The following is a 23,822-nucleotide window of genomic DNA, read 5'->3' as shown; positions in this document are numbered from 1 at the left end:
TTAGAAAACAATTTCTACCTATAAAAGTACCTACCCCTACGTATAAAATGAGCTAGTATCACAAGAAGTAATTGTAATTTTTTATAAAACACTGATTTAAACGATTTTATGATTTACTAAAACGGATCAAGTCCCGATTAAGTATTACGCGTATGCGATTAGGGCTGATTTAGACGACGCGCTAACTCTCATGCGGTTTTAGTTACATTGCGGGCTGTTGATTACGTCCAATTAAACAGACCGATCAAAAACCGCAATGTAATGAAACTCGCATGCGAGTTCTCGTATCGTCTAAATGAGCCCTAGTTCCGTTTCAGTAAATACATAATATGTTTTGTAAGTAGGTACCTAATATGCGATGCGATTCAGTGCATAAAAACTTTGATGATACTTACTTTGCAGCCAAATATTAAGTATTAACACAGAATAAATAATAGTACTAGGTACAGAAGACTCACTCCCTAACAAAACGCGTCTGTCACGTCTGTGCGCGTCCTCGTAAACATTTCTCAGAAAAAGTAAGATAGCTTTTTAATATTCAATAAAACAAGCTATAAGAACTTGTTTGTTTAGCAAAGCAAATAACCTATTGCGTATTATTTTGCACAACATCAATAACATTAAACATATTATACCATTGTCTCTACGTCATTGTTTTCATTTTTGTAGTTTAATTTCAGACAATACATTACGCGGCGGCGTTGAAGTTGTTACATACTTTCATCACAATATACACAAACAACTTTCAACCACATTTTGATTTGCTTTCCTAACTTCAATGGCATAGGCATTTTTAGGCTGTGCCAAGCGTGGCTCACTCCGCGATTTCGTCGCTTTGCTACAGGTAGCTAAAAGTACATCCGTTCCACACCAATTTTCGTAGCTATAAGCCAGTTATAGCCATAAACCGCGCGTGGCACTGTCGCCACCTAGCGGCCATATCTGTCCTGATCGTAACAGACGTGTTTTGTTAGAGTGAGTCTTCTGTACCTAGTACTATTACTTATTCTGTGGCTGTGCGTTGTCTTTCAATATTTATGTTACGCCGAACGAAGGTCTACATATTTTATAGACATTATATATAAGAAAAATTGCGACAGGAAGGAGTGCTGATTAGAAAACTGTATTTATTACATTATAATAAGTTTTTACAAATGTTTAGTGAACTGTGTTCTTGACGGTGTACCTACTCGTAGGCACCAAACCAACTGCGAATGAACCCTAGATTGTAATTAATACTAAACAAAATTCGTTCCCAAAGTTCGTCTCGATTACGCTTTTTGAAAGAACATAGATTGAGTACCTATTAGATGATACTTAATCAAGAAATAAGGTACCTACTTAAATAAGTTAATCTCTTGTTACAATCCAGCTACTTAGCTGTGTTATCTTTACCTCTATATGTATACTTACAGCTTAATAATAATTTAAATTAATGCCAAAATTATACCGTGTCAATAAATTTGCGATGATTTGAAACTAACTCATTAAATGATTTTTAACTGTATTTTTTAATATATAATGCATGGTGTTTTTCCAAAATAACCTGATATGTATATTTTTATAATTAATCTTACAGTTTGCGGAACACATTAGTTACCGAGCTCAGCGGCCCGATTCGATTTTTCTTTTCTATAGTGAGTGACATCATAAATGTTGATATGTTGTTGTTATATTTGGAAGTTTTCCATAAAATATATATATCAGTATCTAAATACGTCATTTGACACATGACTTTGTTATATTTAAAACCGGATAATAACGCCACTTCTCACAAAAATAGTGAAATTAATGGTCATAGTCGCTATGTCACGAGATCTCATTAAAACAAGTCAAATTGTGTATCCGTTTGTGAGCACACATACCTATATTTTGTTATAGATGTATTGCTTGTAGGTCATTAGTTGTCCAAAATGTTGGTCAAAATTAAGCGTTTCTGCTAAAATTAATGCGAGTATTAACCGCTTAACCAACTTTGGATGATATTGTTTTTATTTTAAGTTTACAATAAAATTAGGCTTATTAAAACGTTTATGGATATCCATTATCATTGTGATGTAAATTCAATTTCCATACCAGTGCGTCCAGATACTTTTGAAACACATCTTATCGCGACGCGCGAGGACAGATCGACGCAACTTGTATACGTAATTCGGCAAGATGTGCTGGTCATGCTGATGGTATACTTTATTAACAATCATTTATGCAATTTGTTTTTGATACCTATCATTGTGCTGCGTCTAATGGACGATTTTCTAATAAGCCTACCGACCGATGTCCAAGTAAATTAATCAACCGTAAGTAACATTGGCCGGGGTTCAGGCAGACCAAAAAGAAGATGGCGGGACGATTTGGACGCATTTTATCCGGATTGGCGGGAACGTACAAACGCCTGGGTTGAGTGGAGGAAAAGAGGGGAGGCCCAGCAGTGGGACACAAACTAGGCTAACATAAAAAAGGACCAAACACGTAATGCCACTTTTAGAATCCTCAACGAAATATTGCATTGAAATTCAAAATAAATACGCATCAGAATAAAAATAATAAGATTAATAAGCAATTGTAAATGTTAAGTGTGCAGATATGTGCGAATTATCACACCAACGGCACGAGTTATTTGCTTACAGGAATCCCAAAAAACATGAGTAGGTATATTTGTTAATATATTGGTTAACAGTTTTCATTTGAACCTATTCTGTTGTGAGACTGTTAAATGAAAATTCAATAGACACTGTACAGTCGCTAGTCGCTATGAGGATGTCGGAGCGCCCCAGATGCTCACAAATAGGTATCTGAACGTGCTCTTTGCGACCCGATTCGAACTTTACGATACGTCAAATATTACGTCTAGTTACGATATGGATTAAAATAATAAGAGTCAGTATCAAGTCACATTTCTTCAAACAAATACGTCACTTTTGACGATGACATATCTAATCCATATCGTAATAAAAATATCTCATTAAAGCAATAATTTAATAGTTTATATTAAATATATTAAAAACGGGTCACTGACGTATTTTAAATCGATAAACGCTCGACATGTTTCACTCTGTCTCCGTTTCCGTTTCCGTGTCCCCGTTTCCTTTTCGGTGTCTCCATTTTGAATATATTTAATATGTCTGTGTCTCACGGAAGTTTAGTTATTAAATATTAATTTAGCCTATATCCATATCGTATCTAGTCGTAATATTTGACGTATCTTAAAGTTCGAATCGGGCCGTCAGTGTCTTGATAGTACATGCTTTGTTCAGATATTTGTGAACGCCTAGGCTGCTCCGATATAACCGATTGATTGTCGAACGATGTTCATTAACGTAAATGTCATACGGACTGATATAAATACAATGTGCAAAATAATACCTTGGACTGCGTTGATAAGACTCTAAATAGGAGGAGAAGTTAATCCGGCCCAGGCGCAGGTGTTTGTAGTGAAATCTCAAACGGCGTGCGCGACGCTCCTTTGATGGAAACTTCCTTGGAGTATTTACAGATCCTCATTATAATTATAAATTATAATCCGAACACGCAGAAATGCACTATAAGTTGAACATCTGAAAAAATACTTTTACTACCTAGAGGCCAATTCGAACATAGGTAAATTTTGCCACCTAAATTGTCATTTTGTTTTGGTTATGATTTGTCAGATGTCAATTAACATTTCTAATTAAAGAATACCTATAGTAATATAGTTGGTTAAACCAATTTGTCAGTCAGTAAAACTATACTCATCCTTTTCTTTTGGGTGCTAGTACTAGTGTAAGACAAAGATAGTATGATTCTCTCTGTCTATGATTGAAGTGAAACAGTTCTTTGACAAACTATATTGACGATTTTCAAGTCGTGGAGACGTGGTCGCCTCACCATAACCATTTATAAATATTGATAATTGGCGATCCGTGGAAATCACAACTAAAGTCCTAAACATATTCCGAGAAGGAATCTTATGTAAATACTCTGTATATGGTGGTTGTTTTTAAATCCTCTTCTATGTCCTATTTGCTGAGTGAATGACTTCTAACTACGGATTAACTTATTTTGTCGAATAAACATGATTATTATTATAGAAAAAGCTTTTTAACGTAGACACGTAGGTACCTTAAGTGTTTAACTGTTTGCAGCCGGTTAACTAAACTGCAAAGTCGCTTTAGGTATGATAAACCGGGGTGAATAGGGATGGCTGGGGATCCCAGCTTGGAAAAAATTACCCGCACAAATTTTATCATTCGATTAAAAATACATGGGCGATACTGCAAGGTTCTGATATATGAGACGACTTATTTTTTCTAAGTGGTCAATTCCAGGAATTTTCAGACTTATTTTTTCTAAGTGGTCAGTTCCAGGAATTTTCAGTATGCCCTAATAGTAAATTTTATATGATACAATTTGTGTGGGTATTTTTTAAGAAATTGTCAGGTAAATCAAATTTTAAGTTTGGGCCTATTCACCCCAGGCATCCGTATTCAACCCGGTCGACAGTATTATAAAACAAAGCACATTGAGGTCAAAACCGGTCCGGATTCGGGCATTTAAGTAATTCGGTGTTGATTTGATGCGGTGTCAGAGCGCCTATTTAATTAGCTTAATGGAAACTGGGTCAAATTCGACTACCAAACATTCAGTTTTTGAAATAGCGCACCCTCTGTATCTAAGTAGTGCTGAAGATGGAGTCAGACCAAGCTAATTATTGTTGCTTTTGATAGCCCAGACGGTGCAAGTGTAAACGCCGATATTTCATAGAAGTTTGACGTTTAAAATAACGCTTGCACCGTCTGAGCTATCAAAATTGCTGTCAACTTAGCCTGGGGCTTGGGGCTAGAGTGGTTGTAATTAAATTCCAATAAGACATTACCAGTTGAGTAGGAAAGAGAAATTTCAGTCGCTTTCATAAATACAGATTGCTCCTTGCCAAGTGTCAAAGAATAAATCCGGGGTCCAAGCCAAGATGACAATCGTACATCAACAAAAGCCGATCCAAAAGTAAAGTTAGTAGTTAGTCCCCAGGTAACCGCATCCCATTAACACGGATTTTAGTGTTAGTCATTACATAGCATTACCTAACAGTTAACCTTGACCAATACAAAACTTCAACAGGCTTTCTCTGCATAAAAACAACACAAAAGATGCTGTCTAATTGTTGGGGACGTTTCGCTTAACTCGGCTAAATGATAGATGTTTTGGTAATCTGCCGAGCAGGGTCACGACTTGCAGCCACAGCAACCTTGCGTGGTACTTGCTGAAAGGAAATCGAGAGACAATGCGAAGTATTTGCTGGGCTGTTTGATCATTGTTGCGACATTTGTGTTGCAACGTACCTATCTAATTGCCTTAATTCAGTACTGACTTACGACAAGATCGCGCAAATACGGCTAAAACACTGTAGCGACGATTTGCGTTAGATTTTCCTATTAAAGGTACCTAGATGGTAACAACTCCGTTAAGCAGGGCTGGTCTAAGAACTATGAACACATTTAATTTTATTATGAAGAAATTATTTTGCATAAATGTAAAATCAATTAAAATTAAACCGAATATTTAACCCGCGACCTGGCAACCAGCTCTTTTTTGCAAAAGATTAAGACAAAAAGATTAAACAAAACTCAATTTCATCAAAAAATTAAACACATCAACATTGTTAAGTTCTTAAGTTACGAGTTTGATACCTTTACGATAAAATTTCGCAATAAATCCATGACACGCTGTGCTATAATAGGTAAGGTACTCTTTTTTTACATCAATTTAACATTATGCCCCACTTTCTATCATTATTATGCCCCCTCTCCTCATGGAAATAACTAGCTAGGTCAGTTATTATTATTTTCTTTTGGTATAAGTGGTTGCAAAATTGAAGGAAAACTTTAGCAAAAAACGGATATTTGCAGATATTTTTAGGTATCGTGCCGATTGTTTATAGTGTTCCGTACAAAACTTTATTTATCCGTGAAGTTTTATAATTTGCACAGTTTCTGAACAGCTGATGAGCAAGTAAATAACACGAGCCGTGTGCGACTTGATTCCTGACATTGACGGCGGTTACATTTACATTGGAAACACGTGAACACCTTTGTGTCACTTCCCAAAAAATGCCCATATCACTGTCACAAAGTACCTTTTACAAGACTAAAGGCATAACTTATGTATTTTGATACAAACGCTAGTTTCACTATTTATCAACCTGAATGTTAAAACTTTGAATAAATATTGTGATTCAAACTTAATATCAACATCTTAACCACGACTTAGCTTCGTTATGTGGCGTGTTATGATGTTAAGTATGTATTCAGTTCACGTTGGTACAATAAAGACCCCAATCATGTAGATAGATAAGTACATTTTGCTACAGGAAAAAACTAATATCCTTAAAAATTACCTCAGGGTCTTCACCGGCTACTGACCGTTTAAAGAATCTAATATGGTATAAAGAACAAGTTTGTGGACTTTATTTTGTATTTATTTTGCAAGAATTTGTGATTTACAAAAATAAACTAAAATTTTGTTATTAATTTTGTATTAGATTGAGTCACACACAACTAACAAAATTTTATTTATTTTACATTCAGTAATATAAACCGTAAGAATATTATTTGTAAAGGCGTGTAAACAACGGCGCCAATTTGAATATCGTTCAAGACGGTGCATTTTTCAACTATAATTTTTTTACTCTAATTTACCTACTACTATTCGATGTTTCCGAAAATTAATTTCAACATATGTCCGAGTCATCTCCTGTTGAAATTATCGAACCATCACTAAGGAATGCAGTTCCGTCCTTGCACCTTTTACCCTAACCACTTATTAACCACTTCTCTGATGTTTAGAGCAAATTAGCTGCAATGTGTGGGTGCATAGTTGCATACACGTAATGCGCCTTTCACTGGCCACTAGAGTGCGCCACCCGCGATGTCAAACCGGATTTTCATAGAGCTATGTCGTCGATTTGCAAAATATTTATTTTATTTTTATATTATTAGAGATAAATCACAATCACATAATATTTTGATCCAAGAGCATCGTAAACCAGAATGGTTTGTCTCGATAGTTTAACTTATATCAACATCTATTTATTAACAAAGCCTACGTTAAAATATCTTGTAGTTTAATCATGTAACTAATGCGCTTTAATTAAATTTGTATCGATATCTATCATAATATAATTACTGGAAAGGTTGTCAATTTCTTGGTACCAAAATGATTTAGTTTTACGACCCTTTTGTATTTATATTTTAGTAATATACAAGTTACCACCAAGAGCTTGGCTTATTAAATAATGTCCATCTCTAATCTCAAAAAAGTCAAGCTGCTTATAACTTTTAGACCCTTCTCTTGTCTTTAAACACGCATCGAAAACGATGCTTAATTTATCTGTTTGGTATTTCTATACCATGATGCGTGAAAAAAAATGCTTTAAACTTTCAGGGTACTTCCGGTACGATAACCTGGACCTGAACAATATCACGCATGCCTTGCCCGATTGGCACGCGTTGGGCAACGTGCTGCAAAAAACAGCCTTGGAGTCTTGACTCTTACTTACAAATTACAAGGATGAGTTAAACTAATTAATGGTTTTCTCTTACTTAAAACAATTAGATGTCAACTCACATAAACAATATAATTTCTTCGGGATTGCCAAAAAAAGTAGAACCGTAAAATAAATAAATATGGGCAAAATGAGTTCGAAGCCAGTAACGGCAGATTGGCAAGTTATGTGCGTCAGTCAGTAATTGATTGGTCGGTAATTGAAGGTTTTGCTACCGGTCCGGTGCAGTAATGGCTTAGGCGCGGCAGACTGCCTGGCTGCCACACTTATACTCGACTATCTACTGCTCGGGTGGTATGTTAATGTGCCTAAGATGTTAATACAGCTAGCTTCAAAAGGCGCTAGGCGCTTATAAAAAAAAGAATAAAGATGAATATAATTTAGCGTCATAAAGCATTATATAGGCACTTAAAACTTGTTTTAATACATTCCACGTTTGCGAAACTAAATCAAAGCAATACCAACTACATACCTATTTAATTAAAAAACTTGTCAACTTAGTCGGTGGCTGTGGTAGTGATAGGATACCTAAATACTTCTGAAAAAACCTAGTACTCACTTCCTTATTCTATATTTAATTTAAGTCAATGGCCTTCGCTTTGTTAAAAGTAAATAAATTATTTATTGACTAATAACTTACCAAGTTTTTATCAGTGCAAATAGATAATACCTACACATTCGATTCCACTTATGGGTACTCGTTCGCATTCGCACACATTAATAAATATATTGAATAGGATGTTTGCAAAAGCGTTTTTCTAGGTAGGCACTTCAGCCAAAACAAATTATTGCGGTTTGCCGGGCTTATGACACGAATTTATAAGTTAAATAAGTTAATAATATGTATTTTAATTATCATCATCATCATCATCATCGTGTATGCTGATGCCTTTTATCGCCCACTGGCCTCTCTTGTGCTTCTCTTCTAAGAGAGGCCTAATTTTAATTATAGTCAGGTACAATTGCTTTTAGAGGTGCGCTGACTAACCTAATACAAAATTTGGGTGCGTAGCCAACATGCCATTCATTTACGCTCCGTACCGAACTAAACGCAACTGTCACTGTCGTACTAAAGTGATATATCGATAGAGCGACACAAAGCGTTTCGTTGTCGTACCGCAAGCTATTGTCACCTTGGCGAGGCACCGTGATCACCGATTTCGCAAATTTGTTACTTTAAAAGGAATAATGATTATTTATTGTATTATCGTCTATTTCGTGTCTTCATGTATTTCGGGTAGGTATTTACGAATATTAAGGCAAATAATTTGTTTGCAAAGATGTATGTATTTACCAATATACAAGGTATATCCTAAGCTACTTACAAGTACATACTCACATTATCATCGTTATATCGTTACGTCGTGATTATTTGATGAGAATGATGAGCAAGGTAAATAAACAAACATCTTTATCGCGACTGTTAATTATCATGCAGGGCAGTGGAAATTTTCACATACTTAGCTTATTACGGTCGGTGGACGTTATCCGTGGGCATTCCTTGTTGGAAGGCTTGTAGTTAGTACATTTGTACAAATATAGCTTGTTATGACAGACTGTTTTGCTATTGTTTCAAAAATTACTATACTGTGTTGACTTGGTACTTTAATATAGACTTATTCAGAGATTTTTCGTAATTCATACCTAATTAGTGAATTCGCTTTGATAGGCATGTTAAGTTAGCGAAATACATACAACACTATTGTCCCTTTTCATTTACTATACTATAGTTCGTTTTTTTTAGCATTAGAAATAAGGTAAACAATCTTGATGTGTCTTTTAATTAAAAACCACATTTTAAAAATAAGTTACGGCCAATATGTAACAATTATGAATCTAAAACGATCATTTATATTCTTCTGCTTTCAAAAGTAATAGTTACTGATTTTTAAAAAGCGTTTTTCAATTAAAAGACATGTCAAGATCGCTTACCTTCTCTCAAGTTCTTTCTAATGCTAAAAAAAACGAACTATACTAAGAAGAATAGCTCCCGCACGGTTAAACTCTAATAAGGCCATGGGATAATGTCAACCCACATCCTAATTCTGGTCATACACAATAATGCATGAATATTTAGCGATGTTTACGATTACATTACCTTTCAACAGTCAAAATCTACAAAATATCAAAAAATTGTTCGACCTATGTACTTCTGTTTCATAGAAATAGTTCGAATTTCTCCGTAGTTTACTGAAATTAGAGTTCACGTGAATTTAAACGGCTGCCAAAGATATATTACGCGATTTGAAGCGTGTTGTGAATGAAGATCATAAAATACTATTTTCAGGAATTGACAAAATATTTTGTAGGGGGTTTGGAGTTAAAACCGAAAACCGAACTACGGTAACCGAAATAAGATGTGGGAGGAATATATCCCTTCGCCTGGTAATGGGTTAATAGGTACAACTACGTACAATTAAAAAAAACCGGGCAAGTGCGAGTCGGACTCGCGCACGAAGGGTTCCGTACCATAATGCAAAAAAAAAAAACAAAAAAAAAGCAAAAAAAAAAACGGTCACCCATCCAAGTACTGACCACTCCCGACGTTGCTTAACTTTGGTCAAAAATCATGTTTGTTGTATGGGAGCCCCATTTAAATCTTTATTATATTCTGTTTTTAGTATTTGTTGTTATAGCGGCAACAGAAATACATCATCTGTGAAAATTTCAACTGTCTAGCTATCACGGTTCGTGAGATACAGCCTGGTGACGGACAGACGGACGGACGGACGGATGGACGGACGGACAGCGAAGTCTTAGTAATAGGGTCCCGTTTTACCCTTTGGGTACGGAACCCTAAAAATAATTCGATACGCAACATACCTTTGCAGAATCGTGTAGTCTCCGAGGCCCTCGGCAACAATGGTGTCCATTCGGATGCAGATATTCCTTGTTTCTCAAACGAAACCGAATCCATTCCATTGTTAGGCAGCACTTTTGCAAAAACATCCATAGTTCAAATTAATTCTCACTCACTTTTACGGCGGTTTCAAAATACGAATGTAGTATTTTTGATGCCGATTAAATATCAAGAAACAACGCGATACTGCAGCATACATGAGTTAAAAACGTTCCACACACCCGACTTATGAATTCAAATGATGATAAATACTTGAATGAGTATTTATTGACAATAACAATTACTTATGTATAGAAAATGAGAACAGATACAGTAATTACATTGCTTGTGAATAATGATATCGGTTGTGATAAGAACACGCGGACACTGGTTTCACAATATATGTAATACAATTAGGATACAAATAAACTTAGGTATTTATTAGCCTAATATTAAGTATAAGAGTGATTATGGATAGATAGGCTACATTTTAATTAATTTGGTGTAAATTATATCAGTATCTATTTTAGTATCGTTATAAGAAAACTGATCTCTATCTGAATAACCTTGACCGTATTTAGCGTTTGATGCAGAAATGCAGATCATGCAGAGAAGCTAGACATCGGGGCCGGGGGGGTTAGCCAAGTGAAAATCTAATGTATAAAATGTACTAAGATAGTTTGTTTTTCTCTATGCAAGTGAACTGTACCTAGCTGAAATCTGAATAATGCTAGCTGATTGAAAAATATCCAATCCTACTGCGTTTTTCTGTAAAACAAAATGATTGAAAAATAACACGAATAAATTTTCACAACAAATACCGTGGAATACGAAAGTACCTAACCTAATAAAATAATAAAGTGCCAATTGTGTCATTGAGCGAACTGTCACCGTTCCTGAATAATTTAAGTGTAAATCGACACGCCAATTTCCGCAATTCTATGTTTACTTTCTATTTCATATAAAGTCCAGCTGTCTCTGGTTTTATTTTACACTTTTCGATGTTGGAATCAAGTATCAACTCATCATGAAACTGTTCTGCCTTGCGGTATTTTTGTTTACTATACAGGGTATATTTTTCCACCATACTCGTACCTACTATTTAATAAATAATGGATATCGTACTAACATACACACTGACAGACCACGGATACTAAATATACATTTTCATTAAGTAGTTACTCGTTTTTGTTTTTGTTTAATACTTAGTCTATGTCATTTATTGCTTTTACTATGTTTTTAGGGTTCCGTACCCAAAGGGTAAAACGGGACCCTATTACTAAGACTTCGCTATCCGTCCGTCCGTCCGTCCCTCCATCCGTCCATCCGTCCGTCCGTACGTCCGTCCGTCCGTCCGTCCGTCCGTCCGTCTCACCAGGCTGTATCTCACGAACCGTGACAGTTGAAATTTTCACAGAGATGATGTATTTCTGTTGCCGCTATAACAAAAAATACTAAAAACAGAATAAAATAAAGATTTAAATAGGGTCCCATATAACAAACGTGATTTTTGACCAAAGTTAAGCAACGTCAGGAGTGGTCAGTACTTGGATGGGTGACCGTTTTTTTTTTGCTTTTTTTGTTTTTTTTTTTGCATTATGGTACGGAACCCTTCGTGCGCGAGTCCGACTCGCACTTGCCCGGTTTTTATATATGATACCGAATATGCCCTTAACGGATCCCTACTATTTTTGTTACACCTTATATTACTCCTATAATAAAAAAACACATTTAACTGATGTGCAGACCGAAGTGATCTCATAAGTGTTCCGTGAACAAAGTTTTGCACGCAACACTAAAAACCGTTATTATTTTCAGTTGGTTGTCACGCGGAAGAAGCGTCCAAGCCGGCTATGGTTGCCGACGTTATCCGCGCGATGCAGCGGCCATCGGCCGTGATCGCTATGCTTTGCTGGTCTTCGAGTAAGAAAACTGACAATCCGGATCGAAAATAGATCTCCACGATTTTGTTTTTATAAACCTCTTATTTATATTTTTTACTGTATTTTTTAAATAGTTTACTGTTATTTAGCGTACGCGTACTCGCGCGTAAGCTCGTATAGACCAAATGTACGCAAAAGTAACGCGCGCCTAAGCTCGTAAAAATCAAATGAAGGCAAATTGTATTAAGATCCTACCGCCGAAACGACCGCCGATACGCGTGTAAAATACCTACGCTAGTCTGAAACCGCCCTTAAACTTAGAAAATCCATAACAGTTTATTTTCATCCTCTCGTTAATCGTCACTGATTTAATACGACTGGAACTTTAGTTACAATTTTAAATAAGGATAAAAAATAAAAAATATACTTCAAAAAAATTTTACTTAACAGATTTGAAACTGCAACTATATTCGGCGCTCGAAGGGGAAAATGTGACACAAATAACGATGATGCAGTTTTTGAAGGCGGGCACAGTGGCCGAGCGACATGCGCAGGACCAGCACATTGTTTTCTTGGCTGATCTGGACTGCCCGGATATAGTTTCCTACTTTCGAACGGTATCGTATCTTGATATTCTTGATTTCCATTGAGTAATAGGTACATATGGACAAAAAAACACACACAGAGACAGACATTGCTACATTCAAAAAGTAGGTCCCTATATACCTATCTTCCTCTATCTCCAAGATGCGCAATTATAATCGGAAATCACATTTTCTGAATTTCGCAATTCCTACTTACTGTCATTTCATTGAAAATAATAATGAATACTAAACTCCGTAAACCATGGTCACCGTCAGTGAACGCATATATTTAGTATGGAAACCGCCTTTAGGAACATTACCGTTCAAATTCTCGGGCCAAATTAGCACACACACACAATTACGCCTACATTCAAATAGAACGACGCGTTTACAGAGCCTGTAATCAAAGCTGGTAAACAAAATAAGAGTCATCTTTATTACTCTAATGGTACATAGCTAAGTGTAGATGAAATGCATATAATGTCAATAACTACCAATCAGCGACATTAATCCGCTAATAACCTTCTTGCTGTACGTACTGGCCGCTTAGAGTTCGCGGTTCATATTTGATTAGAATATTTAGAATATGACTTGGACAGGGATAGGTTTATGCGATACATTGAAGAACCAGTCAAATAATTCACGTATAATAATTTAATGCAGATTAAAAGATAACTAGTTAAAATGTTGTTATGACATGACAGACTAACTCAACATAAGTAAATATATATCATTGTTGTATAAATGTATTCCGCTATAATAAGTATTTTGTATATTTTATTATGTATCTGTATGGCAGTGCGAAGTCACGTTCAGGTATAGTCTGTCCGTTTTTCTAAGATCAAGTACGCCACAGTAAATGTATGGCGAACTTGAGCTTAGAAATCGGACTGGCTATACAGTCTGCAAAATTTACATGGGTACAAGAATCGGGTCAAAAATATTTGAACAGGCGGAGTCACAATAAATCCCCACTTTCAGTTCAGAATATTTTATATGTATATAGCCGGTCAAGCAAGTTTGTCAGTAGAAAAAGGTGCAAAATGAAAATTTTGTATGGGACCACAGCCGTTTGCGCGCTTACATTTTCTAAATTTGCCGCTCTTTTCTGTGTGCATTTGTTAAATTAATTCAGTGAAAGCATGATAGGAAAAATGTATCTACATATAGGAGACCGGGTATGATTATCTCACGGGTTATATCTCATGAATAGAACATATTCTAGATGGTTTACTAACGAATGGCCCAAAAACGTTTCCCAAAGTATCACATCCCAAACTATGTTTCCCAAATTATCATTTCCCAAAAAAATGTTCGGCAAAACAACTTATCGCATATTTTCAGTTAGCAATAGTCTTTTTTGGCAAGTTATTGTTTAGCAAATAATTACTTGGACAAGTTTCATTTTACCAAATATTATTTAGTCAAATGTATCATTAAGCATAACTTACATGTCCCAAAATATTGCACGGCATACAATTTACATAGGTACCAATAGAGAGGAGGCTGCGGAATTTATTTGTCTGGTATTTAGCTGATCATTACATATATGTACATAGTAAAATGTAACGTCAAAAAAAACATTCCTCAAAAATATGTAGTAAATGATCACTAAAATTAAAACTCCATTTTAATATAAAATGATAACCAAATTTGCTACATCTTGCTATTCTATTAAAGCAAATAACACCAAAGTAATAATTGTAACCCAAAAATTGTAAATAACTACCAATTTTTAAACCACATTTTAGTCTAAAATAACATGCAATTTTTTTTTACATCTCGTTATTCTATTAAATTAATTAATCCACTTCGATGACCTTTTTCTAGTACACATTATTTCGTTTCTGTATGGACGGCAGTTCTAACCTAACCCACTTTTCTAATAGCATTTCGATTCTGTGAGGGTCACAGTTCTAACCTAACCTAACCCACTTTTCTGGTAGTGGTTCCGTTTTGTGAGGATCGCAGTTCAAACCTAACCCAACCCACCCAAATTACGTAGAATTTAACGTACCTATATTAACATAACAAAAATTACTTTAAATAGATATGCTTATTTGTCAAATTTGCGAAGTGACAATTTTGACCAAACATCTTTTTGGAATATAATCATCAACTGAAAAAATAATAAATAATTATAATTATAATTTAATTTGTTCAAATACTTCATTGTAATATAATCATCATTCTCTTGCCCTTGTTCCATTCACTTGGGGTCGGCGCAGCATGTCTTTTTGGAATATAATATTAGACAATAAAAAACGTTTGCTAAATAAGTTTTTGTCCTAATAACATTTGACAAAGTAAAATCATGCCAAATGATAATTTGACCAAATAAATTATATGCGAAGTGTAACTTTGCTAAAGGTTTCTTTGGGAAATGAAATTATTGCGATAAGTTTGTTGGGAAGTGAAATTTGGCGAAATGTATTTGGCCCAAACGAAAGTACACCATTCTAGATATCTTGCCAGGCATCCACTCAATTTCATGTCTCTCTAATTGGACGCTTTTTTCCATAGTTCTCTGCGAATAGCATCTTGTGGGAATCTGAATGGAAAGTAATGTAAAATGGCAATACCAAATTTGATTATTAATTTGAAAGAACGAGGTAGTTTTTTATAGCTCCATCTCATGAAATAAAAAAGGAAAATACAAATCTGTAAGAAGGAATTTATTTATAATTATATAGAAAATACCTAAACCAAACACAAGTTAATAAAATAGTCTACTTCATTTGGCATAACACCATCCCTATTATCCTCGCAATTTAAAAAGTCGTATGTTGTTATGAAAGTCGTATGCAGTTGTTACGTTTTAGCTTAGCACGGTAGTATTGAAAACAAATCTTCATGTTTTTTCCAAATTTTACTGAAGTTATCTGTTTACTACAAGTGAAAAGTGATTCCATTGTCCTTGGTATGAACTAAAATAACTTCTGCACCACTTCACGACACATGAATATATTTTTATTACAAAAACGTTGTTTTTATAAATCAATTTAGCCATTTGTCACTGACTGTCATCTCGGTCGCGTACTGAGATTGCCAATCGAGCAGTTTGTAAGTACCGCCTATCGCGGGGTAGTTTGCGTTGGGTCATAATTGAGCGGACAGAATACTTCCATGTATATCATTTCGCTGGTCACCGTAGTATACTATTTTATTTTATATGTATATACTAATATATATATATATTATAATAATATATATATATATTAGTGTATTGAAAGTGACATAATATTATGCGCAAACTATTGCTCAATTTGACTAAAGTAGGTATGTAGTACTTAATATAAAAAAAAATACTTCTGATTCTGATTAATTATTTTATGACATACCAATTAATATTTCATCCTGTATTTCATTTCAGAACAGTTTAAACAAGCATTTCAGATCACCCTTCCGTTGGATTCTGATCGATTCTGGCAATAATGATACGTCTGAAAAGTATATTCCTAATGCGGTTGCTAACTTCGATATATTGGTTGACTCTGAAGTAATACTAGCTCATCATTTAGGAGATGGATCGTACAGGTTACATCTTAGTAAGTACATATATAAAGTAATTCCCATAGAGAAAGTCCCATATGAACGCATTGTTACCCATATAAACCCAACTCCATTTTTAGGGTTCCGTACCCAACTTTGTAAAAACGGGACCCTATTACTAAGACTCTGCTGTCCGTCTGTCTGTATGTCAGTCACCAGGCTGTAAATGTGATAGCTAGAGGCAGTTGAAATTTTCACAGATGATGTATTTCTGTTGCCGCTATAACAAATACTAAAAACATAATACCTATAATAAATATTTAAGGGGAGCTCCCAAACAACAAACATGATTTTTTGCTTAATGGTACGGAACCCTTCGTGCGCTAGTCCGACTCGCACTTCGCCGGTTTTATTTAAATTAATAATTCAATTAAACTGTTTTTTCTCAGCATTCTTGAGTTCAAAAATAAAAATACCAATCTCCAGTAAGTAAATTCACGATTATACATGGTCTACACGGGTATACGGCTCTTAGATAGCCGTGGAATGCGTATTATGCGCCTTAAATTATTTAGTTCTACAGTTGTTTTGCAGTTTACAGAATAGGTTATAACACGGATTGGAAGAAGGAGTTTTACGGCACTTGGGATGAAAGCAGACGGTTACAAAAGGAAGTTATGGAGGGAGAAATAATTTTACGTAGATTAGACCTGGAAAGAATTGAACTTGCAATCTGCTACGTTCTCACCGATAATGACAGCATTAACCATCTTTATGATAACGTGTATGTTGTTTTTTATTTTATGTCATGTTTCTTAGCATCTTGTAGACTTAATTAATTCCATATTCATCAGTTCATGAATGTACAGAACAATACATGGACCTGAAAATAGTTTGTTTTACAACGGAACAAAGTGGTTGTTTAACCGCTCATGCTCATATTGATATCCGAGCAAACGAAAGATTCCAAAAACCACGAGTGTAGCAAGTGGTTCGAGATGTGGAATCTTGGGCGTTGCGAGGGTTTTAAGGCACGGGGGTTAAACAAATTTTGCCACCGAGTGAAACACTAAATTTTTCACCACACCAACACGAGGAAAATACTAACGGTAAAACGTCAAACACAAACAAATCCAAATGAACGTTGTTAAATATTTATCATTCAAACTCATAATTTAAAAGTCAATTATACCAGCCAACATAAGGAAACTAGTCAAAAATTGCATCAAAATACTTCGGCATTCTTGTGTACAACGCAACTTTCTTTAGCTTTCATTAGTTTTGAACAATCAATGAGAGCCTTAACGAGCTGGTGTGGTGAAAATAACTTTTTACTTATTTTCATAACCAAAACCAATACATATTAAGTATCTACATCCGGTAGGTATTTCTCTTTACTTTCAGTACCTACTTTTATATTACCTATCTCCAACGGTCATAATAATAATCATTGTCCATTGTTAAGGAACGACCACATCGACACGATAACAAAAGTAAATTTTCCAACAACGAACCACTTATTAGATTTCCTCAACGCGAGCAGAAAATATGTGTTTGCTAACACTTGGGGATATCGAGTCAATGGCACTTGGAACGGAATGACTGGTTATTTGGTCAGGGAAGAGGTTGAAATTGGAGGTAAGTATGTTTGATAATATTATAGATAAAGAAAATGGTGACTCAGTACCAAACATCCAGATCGACACACACTTCCAACTATACGCTTGTAGGCACGATTATTCATTGCACCATAAGTAGGAAAAGTTTTCACTGTTCACCTGAGAGAAAACTTATTGTTAGATATTTCGCGTGGTCTGACAAATGTAGTACATAATTGTTTTCCATCGTATTTTCTCGGAAACGTTTGTATTTGTCATGCTACTTCAGTCAACCTCAGTACTTTTTGTACCGTGACTGACTGAATTAGCAAGACACGTTCGTAAGTTTTCGTGAAAATACGGTGCAAAATAATTATGCACTACATTTATTTTGTAATTGAACATTGCTCTAACTATCCTTTTTTTTTTAGTTAGCCTGTTTGTAGTGTCCCACTGCTGGGCAAAGGCCTCTCCCTCTGATTTCCATGACTCCCGTTGTAGTGCTTTGTCCTGTTGTGCTAACTATCCTAATACAAAATAATATGTTCACAGGCTCACCTATGTTTTTCACATCAGAACGGATCTCCATAGTTGATTACATATCGAGCCCAACTCCAACTCGGTCCAAATTTGTTTTCCGCCAGCCAAAACTCTCTTATGAAAATAATTTGTTCCTTTTGTCCTTTCGGGCATCTGTTTGGTATAGCTCCATAGCCTTACTTCTATTATTAGTGATAGTTTTATTTATAGTCACGATTTGGGAATGGAAGAAGACCCGCGGGCACGAAGATAAAAAGGTATGTACATATATACACCAAATATTAAGGCCGTATTGAAATTAATAATTAAATAATTGGCCAACAAAACTTTTACAATGACATCGTAAAGTGTGATGAAATCTACGGTAAAACCCCGTATAATATCTAGATGCCATTTTTCACACGGTAAATGAAGCATTTTTATGTATTTTTCCTCGTTAAGGGTCGTTCTCAAAAAAATTGTTTGCGATATAATTGTCCCGTCCAATACTAAATGTATGAAGAGTCGTGGCAATTAGACGCAACCGCAGACATATTCTCAGAGAATGACCCTTAAATAATGAGTTTATCTTGAAAACGCAATTATTTTGCCCAAAAGCGACCAGCCTATATGTGCAAGTGCCAAAAATATGTAGCACCTATACAATATGGGCAATAAGGTTGGTATTGGTATACATCTTTTTGGCACAGTGATGACTAGATGTATCAACATCTAGTAATCATAAATACTTTGTTATATACATAGAACTTTTGCAAAATTCTACTATATTTTAGGTAGAAGCAGATTCCGGCATCTTAAGAGCAAGTGTGGTTGATGTGATTCTTTTGATTTATGGAGCTGCTTGTCAACAAGGAAGCACAGTTGAACTAAAAGGTATGGAATCAAAATTACTCTCTTATAAAGTTATGTTTACATCATTATTGATAACTAATAGGTGTACAGGGTGAAGCGTAAATATGGGGCATTATCTGTGAAAAGGGACCTTATTGTCGATGGCGCTTACGCCGCACAGCGTCGCGCGGCATTGCATTTATATCGGAGCATCGTTAATAATGGCGTAAGCGCCATCGTCAATAAGGTCCCTTTTCATAGATAACGTCACATATTATATTTCTAACTCTATAATTGACTAATAAATTAATCATCAACAACAAGTATTTAGGTGCTTCAATTAGGCAAACCAAGTTAAATTAAATTTGTCCTTTAATTGTTTCCTAAATCCTTGTGCACTCTAATAAATCTATTGGCAATAACATCAAAGGCGACATGATGCAGTAGGGTATCCATGTAGGTTGATAAATAGAATACAATTTTTTCTAATGATAGCGCCGTGTTAATTTTAGTAGGTAATATTTATCGGAAAAATTTCGTTACGTACCCATTGGACTCTACCAAAAAGTACATTACATACCTACCGGGGCAACAGAATTTGCCGAACTTTTTAATTTTTCATAACACTGATTACCAGCAGCAGCATTGCAGCAACAAAAGAACCATCATGTTTTTATTCACTTTTTTTATCATCTTTTCAAAATGGATTGAACACAAATTTATTTGTGCTCAATTCACTTTTAACATCAAGCCCGTTTAGAAGCTTCCGTGCAGACAGTAAGGTGTAAGGGTAATTCTGAAAACTAGAGAATGTCAGGTAATTCCAAAACTGAACTCTATTATGATACAAATTAGGGGTGATTTTACAAATTAGCCGATATTTTGAAGTAATCGGGTTTACACTTTACCTAAAAATATTTCAAGGCTTATTAATACCCAACAGGCTCCCTAGGCCGTATTGTAATGCTGATCCTATTCCTGGCTCTGATGTTCTTGTACACTTCGTATGCGGCCAACATCGTGGCTCTCCTGCAATCCAGCTCTTCGCAAATAAAAACACTGGAAGACCTTCTCCATTCTAGGATTAAGTTCGGCGTCCATGACACTGTCTTCAACAAATATTATTTTTCAGTAAGTTTGAAGTTATAGCTTACAGTAAATTGTTCCTATTTTGCTCCCCATTGGGTAATTATTAGAATATGAATAATTTATTGAAAAAACCTTATTGCTAATGTTACATTATGCGTGAAATTGTGCTCCAACAGTTTGTATATGTGATAACTATATCACAACAAATTATTATGTGATAACTATATCACAACAAATTATTAAGTGATATATAACTTATAAAGATAATCCTAATATCTTGCCCCTTAGGCAGCAAATTGTGACAAAAATTCGCTGATGATAGATGGTACTAAGAAATAACTCAAAATGTACCTAATCAATATAATGGCTGAGAAACGGGCGGCTACAGGGCCTGGGACCTAGGGCGGCAAAGACTGCAAATCCGCCACTGCTTTTCTAGTCTAGAGTTTTGTTGCCACACTACCTATAATACTACATAATTTAAGTACTACTTAGTAGGTATTTATTGAACAATACCGCTAGTCTTATGTAACTTCAGGAACTTATTAATTACTAGTATTTGATAGATACAATAACGTTTTATTTAATGCATTGTTCGAGCATCTATTGTTTTACAGACAATAGGCTATACAGTCATAAAAAATGTGTTAAAATGTGAAAAATGTGGTTAGAAATAAGATTAAAGTTTTGTTAATTTAATACCTAGCTCTATTTTAACATTAACAGACCGCAACGGAACCTGTCAGAAAAGCCATTTATGAAACAAAGGTGGCGCCACGTGGGTCTACACCTAGGTTCATGCCTATGGAAGAAGGTGTTAAGAAAATGCAAAAGGTTAAGACTAGTTAATAAAGAATTAATGATCATATGTGACGTCCCACGGGTAAAGGTACCTTATGGCGGTTGGCGCTTACGCTATTATTAACGCCGCTTCAATATTATTGTGGCGCTATGCGACGTAAGCACCAGCCGCCATAAGGTACCTTTTGCCGTGGAATGTCACATATTGATTGAGCGCTATTCAACTTTTTTAAATGGCAGCAGGGCCGGGTTTCCGCCTAGGCCCACAAAGCCCGGGCCTAGGGGCCCAGGCAACCTACAATAGTTTTGAGGTGGAGAAGGGGTCCGCCCTAAATTCCAAGTGCCATACTAAGTGCCTATTAGGTCTCTTAATCCAAGCTTGAATGGCAGTCTTGTCATAGTCATTTACTATCTGTTTTTTTTATTAACTATATATAAAATAATAACTAATGATTGTTTGAAATTTCAAAAGATTACGATTAAAGTTTAAAAAAAATGCTTTTAAGTATCTACCTACCTACGTTTTCAGGGTCTGTTCGCATTCCATATGGAGACTGGCGTCGGCTACAAATTTGTAGGAAAGTACTTCCAGGAAAGCGAAAAATGTGGGTTAAAGGAAATACAGTATTTACAGGTGATCGACCCCTGGTTAGCGGTTAGAAAAAATACGCCTTACAAGGAAATGTTCAAACTAGGGTGAGTTCTAAAACCGACTTCGCAGTTAGTTCTGCGGCCATTGCGGCTCTATGCGACGTAAGCACCAGCCGCCATAAGGTACCTTTTGCCGTGGAACATCACATATCTTTACTATTTCATATCTAGTGAATCTCTAATTCATTTCCCGAATCGCGCCGTATGAAGATTGGAAGCCTAGCTTTACGTTTTATTCATGTCCGCCATTCATTAATCGATTTAATTTTCTTCTAGAACAAAACGTATCCAAGAACATGGTCTACAATCAAGGGAGAATCGCTTGCTATACGAAAAACGACCTAAATGCAGTGGCCAAGGGGGAAGTTTCGTGTCAGTGAGCATGGTGGATTGCTACCCAGCCTTGTTGGTGCTATTTTACGGATCTGTGTTCTCTGTTGGTCTACTCTTCATTGAAATATTGACAAAACGAAGAAACGACATTCTTAGGAAAATAAGTCATGCAAAAACGCTTAGTGTTGATGTGGGAGATTATTAATGATATAATGATTGTCATTTGCTGGTGGTAGTGTCTTTGCATGTCGCGTAGCATCCTCTTTTTATTGCTTTTACCCTAGCAACAGTTTAAGGGGCCCACAGATTACCAGTTCGCCGGACGATATCAGCCTGTCAGTTAAACGCAAAAGGTGACAGTTCCGGGTTCTGAACAACTGATAGGCTGATATCATCCGGCGAACTGGTAATCTGTGGGCCCCTTTAGAGTTTAGAGAAAAAACGCTTGCGAAGTATTCCTCTACCCAGCGTTACTTGTGCTTTCATGTAGCAATAATTATGATACATGTCGCCCAAAATCTTCTTTTTAGTGCTGACACTTTACTGTACTTAACAAGGTTATAGAATATATTATATAAATAATAGAGAAATACTTAATTGGTGATTGTATTAGGTATTTTCTTTGATCTTTGTGTTAGTAACTAGACATGTGCGCCGCGCCGCCGCGCCGCCGCCGCCGACGATTTTTCCACGCCGCCGCCGCCGATGAATTTGACCGGCGTATAATCGGCGTGGGAAATTTTGATGCCTATCGTGTTTTATTCCATGTTGCGTAGTGAGTAGATAGTGTCAGAGGTATAATTTAAAGATCCTTATGCTTTTTCGCTTATTATTTGCCAGTGAAGCATATTAGCATCATTTTTGTCGTTGCGGTGTTAGCAGTGATAACGATTTAGCGTTAATTTAAACAAGATCTTGTTTCTGGATCTCAGGTTATTATTTGATATTTTATCGCACAGCTTTTTTGTAGAACCCATTTTGTTTTACATCAATAGTCTCTTTATTGTCAATTTAATCAGTGAACTAAAGTTAAGAAAATAGCAGGTCCCTAATAACAGGTATCCTAGGACATAAACATGCTATTTTCTTCTTAGAATCTCCAGCAAGCTGTCACCACGATTATAATTGCGTTGATTTTTCGTATGATGCTGGTGACACGCATGAGGGTCATCAATGTCATCATATGATAGATATGATTTGATTTATTTATCACATAATATACAATTTTATTTAAAAATACACACGATCAATTCTTAGTAATTTTATGGTGATTATCATTTTCTTTTACCAAGTAATATATATTTCAATCAAAATTATATAAGTCAGGTTAAAGCTTCGTAATAAGCTATACCTAAACAATTATACCTACTTATATTATATAGGTAATAATCCAATGTTATTATGGAATAATATTAACATCAATAAATTGCTCTGATAATTAAATTAAGATTAATTACAATTCATAAGAGCTTGTTGCTAGGCCTAAATGAATAAAGTATATTTTGAATTTGAATTTATAGGAACTTAAATCACCAAATATCATCATTAAGCTAGTAGGAAAGAAAACAAAGTAGACATTAATATTATATTAAACGGGACAATCCAAAGGCATTCTGTTTAGCGAATCAACCTGCCAGAGACATT

General features: G+C 35.5%; 2 protein-coding genes across 3 annotated transcripts in view; one reads left to right on the top strand and one right to left on the bottom strand.

Annotated features, from left to right (window-relative positions):
• The window catches only part of LOC134667334 (putative inorganic phosphate cotransporter), a 39,917-nt gene extending 29,240 nt beyond the window's left edge, over nucleotides 1-10,677 (bottom strand). The window contains exon 1 of the mRNA XM_063524687.1: nucleotides 10,361-10,677. Within this exon, the coding sequence (XP_063380757.1) occupies nucleotides 10,361-10,490 (130 nt within the window). The 5' untranslated portion in view covers nucleotides 10,491-10,677. The remainder of the gene's footprint in view (nucleotides 1-10,360) is intronic.
• Nucleotides 10,678-11,385: 708 nt separating this feature from the next.
• On the top strand, nucleotides 11,386-22,828 carry LOC134667333 (ionotropic receptor 75a-like). 2 transcript variants are annotated; one of them, XM_063524686.1, is made up of 12 exons: nucleotides 11,386-11,446; nucleotides 12,195-12,299; nucleotides 12,710-12,876; nucleotides 16,217-16,391; nucleotides 16,930-17,119; nucleotides 17,801-17,973; nucleotides 18,684-18,730; nucleotides 19,247-19,346; nucleotides 20,248-20,435; nucleotides 21,120-21,227; nucleotides 21,724-21,890; nucleotides 22,122-22,828. In XM_063524686.1, the coding sequence occupies exons 1-12, from the start codon at nucleotides 11,404-11,406 to the stop codon at nucleotides 22,381-22,383; spliced, it is 1,725 nt and encodes a 574-aa protein (XP_063380756.1). In that variant the 5' UTR covers nucleotides 11,386-11,403; the 3' UTR covers nucleotides 22,384-22,828. The 2 variants fall into 2 exon arrangements, with proteins under 2 accessions (XP_063380756.1, XP_063380754.1); XM_063524684.1 differs by having other exon boundaries at nucleotides 18,486-18,730; nucleotides 22,122-22,827.
• The last annotated feature ends 994 nt before the right edge of the window (nucleotides 22,829-23,822 follow it).

This window comes from Cydia fagiglandana, chromosome 9 (assembly GCF_963556715.1).
Source record: "Cydia fagiglandana chromosome 9, ilCydFagi1.1, whole genome shotgun sequence".
NCBI lineage: Eukaryota > Metazoa > Arthropoda > Insecta > Lepidoptera > Tortricidae > Cydia > Cydia fagiglandana.
This window is presented reverse-complemented; position numbering and strand designations above follow the sequence as displayed.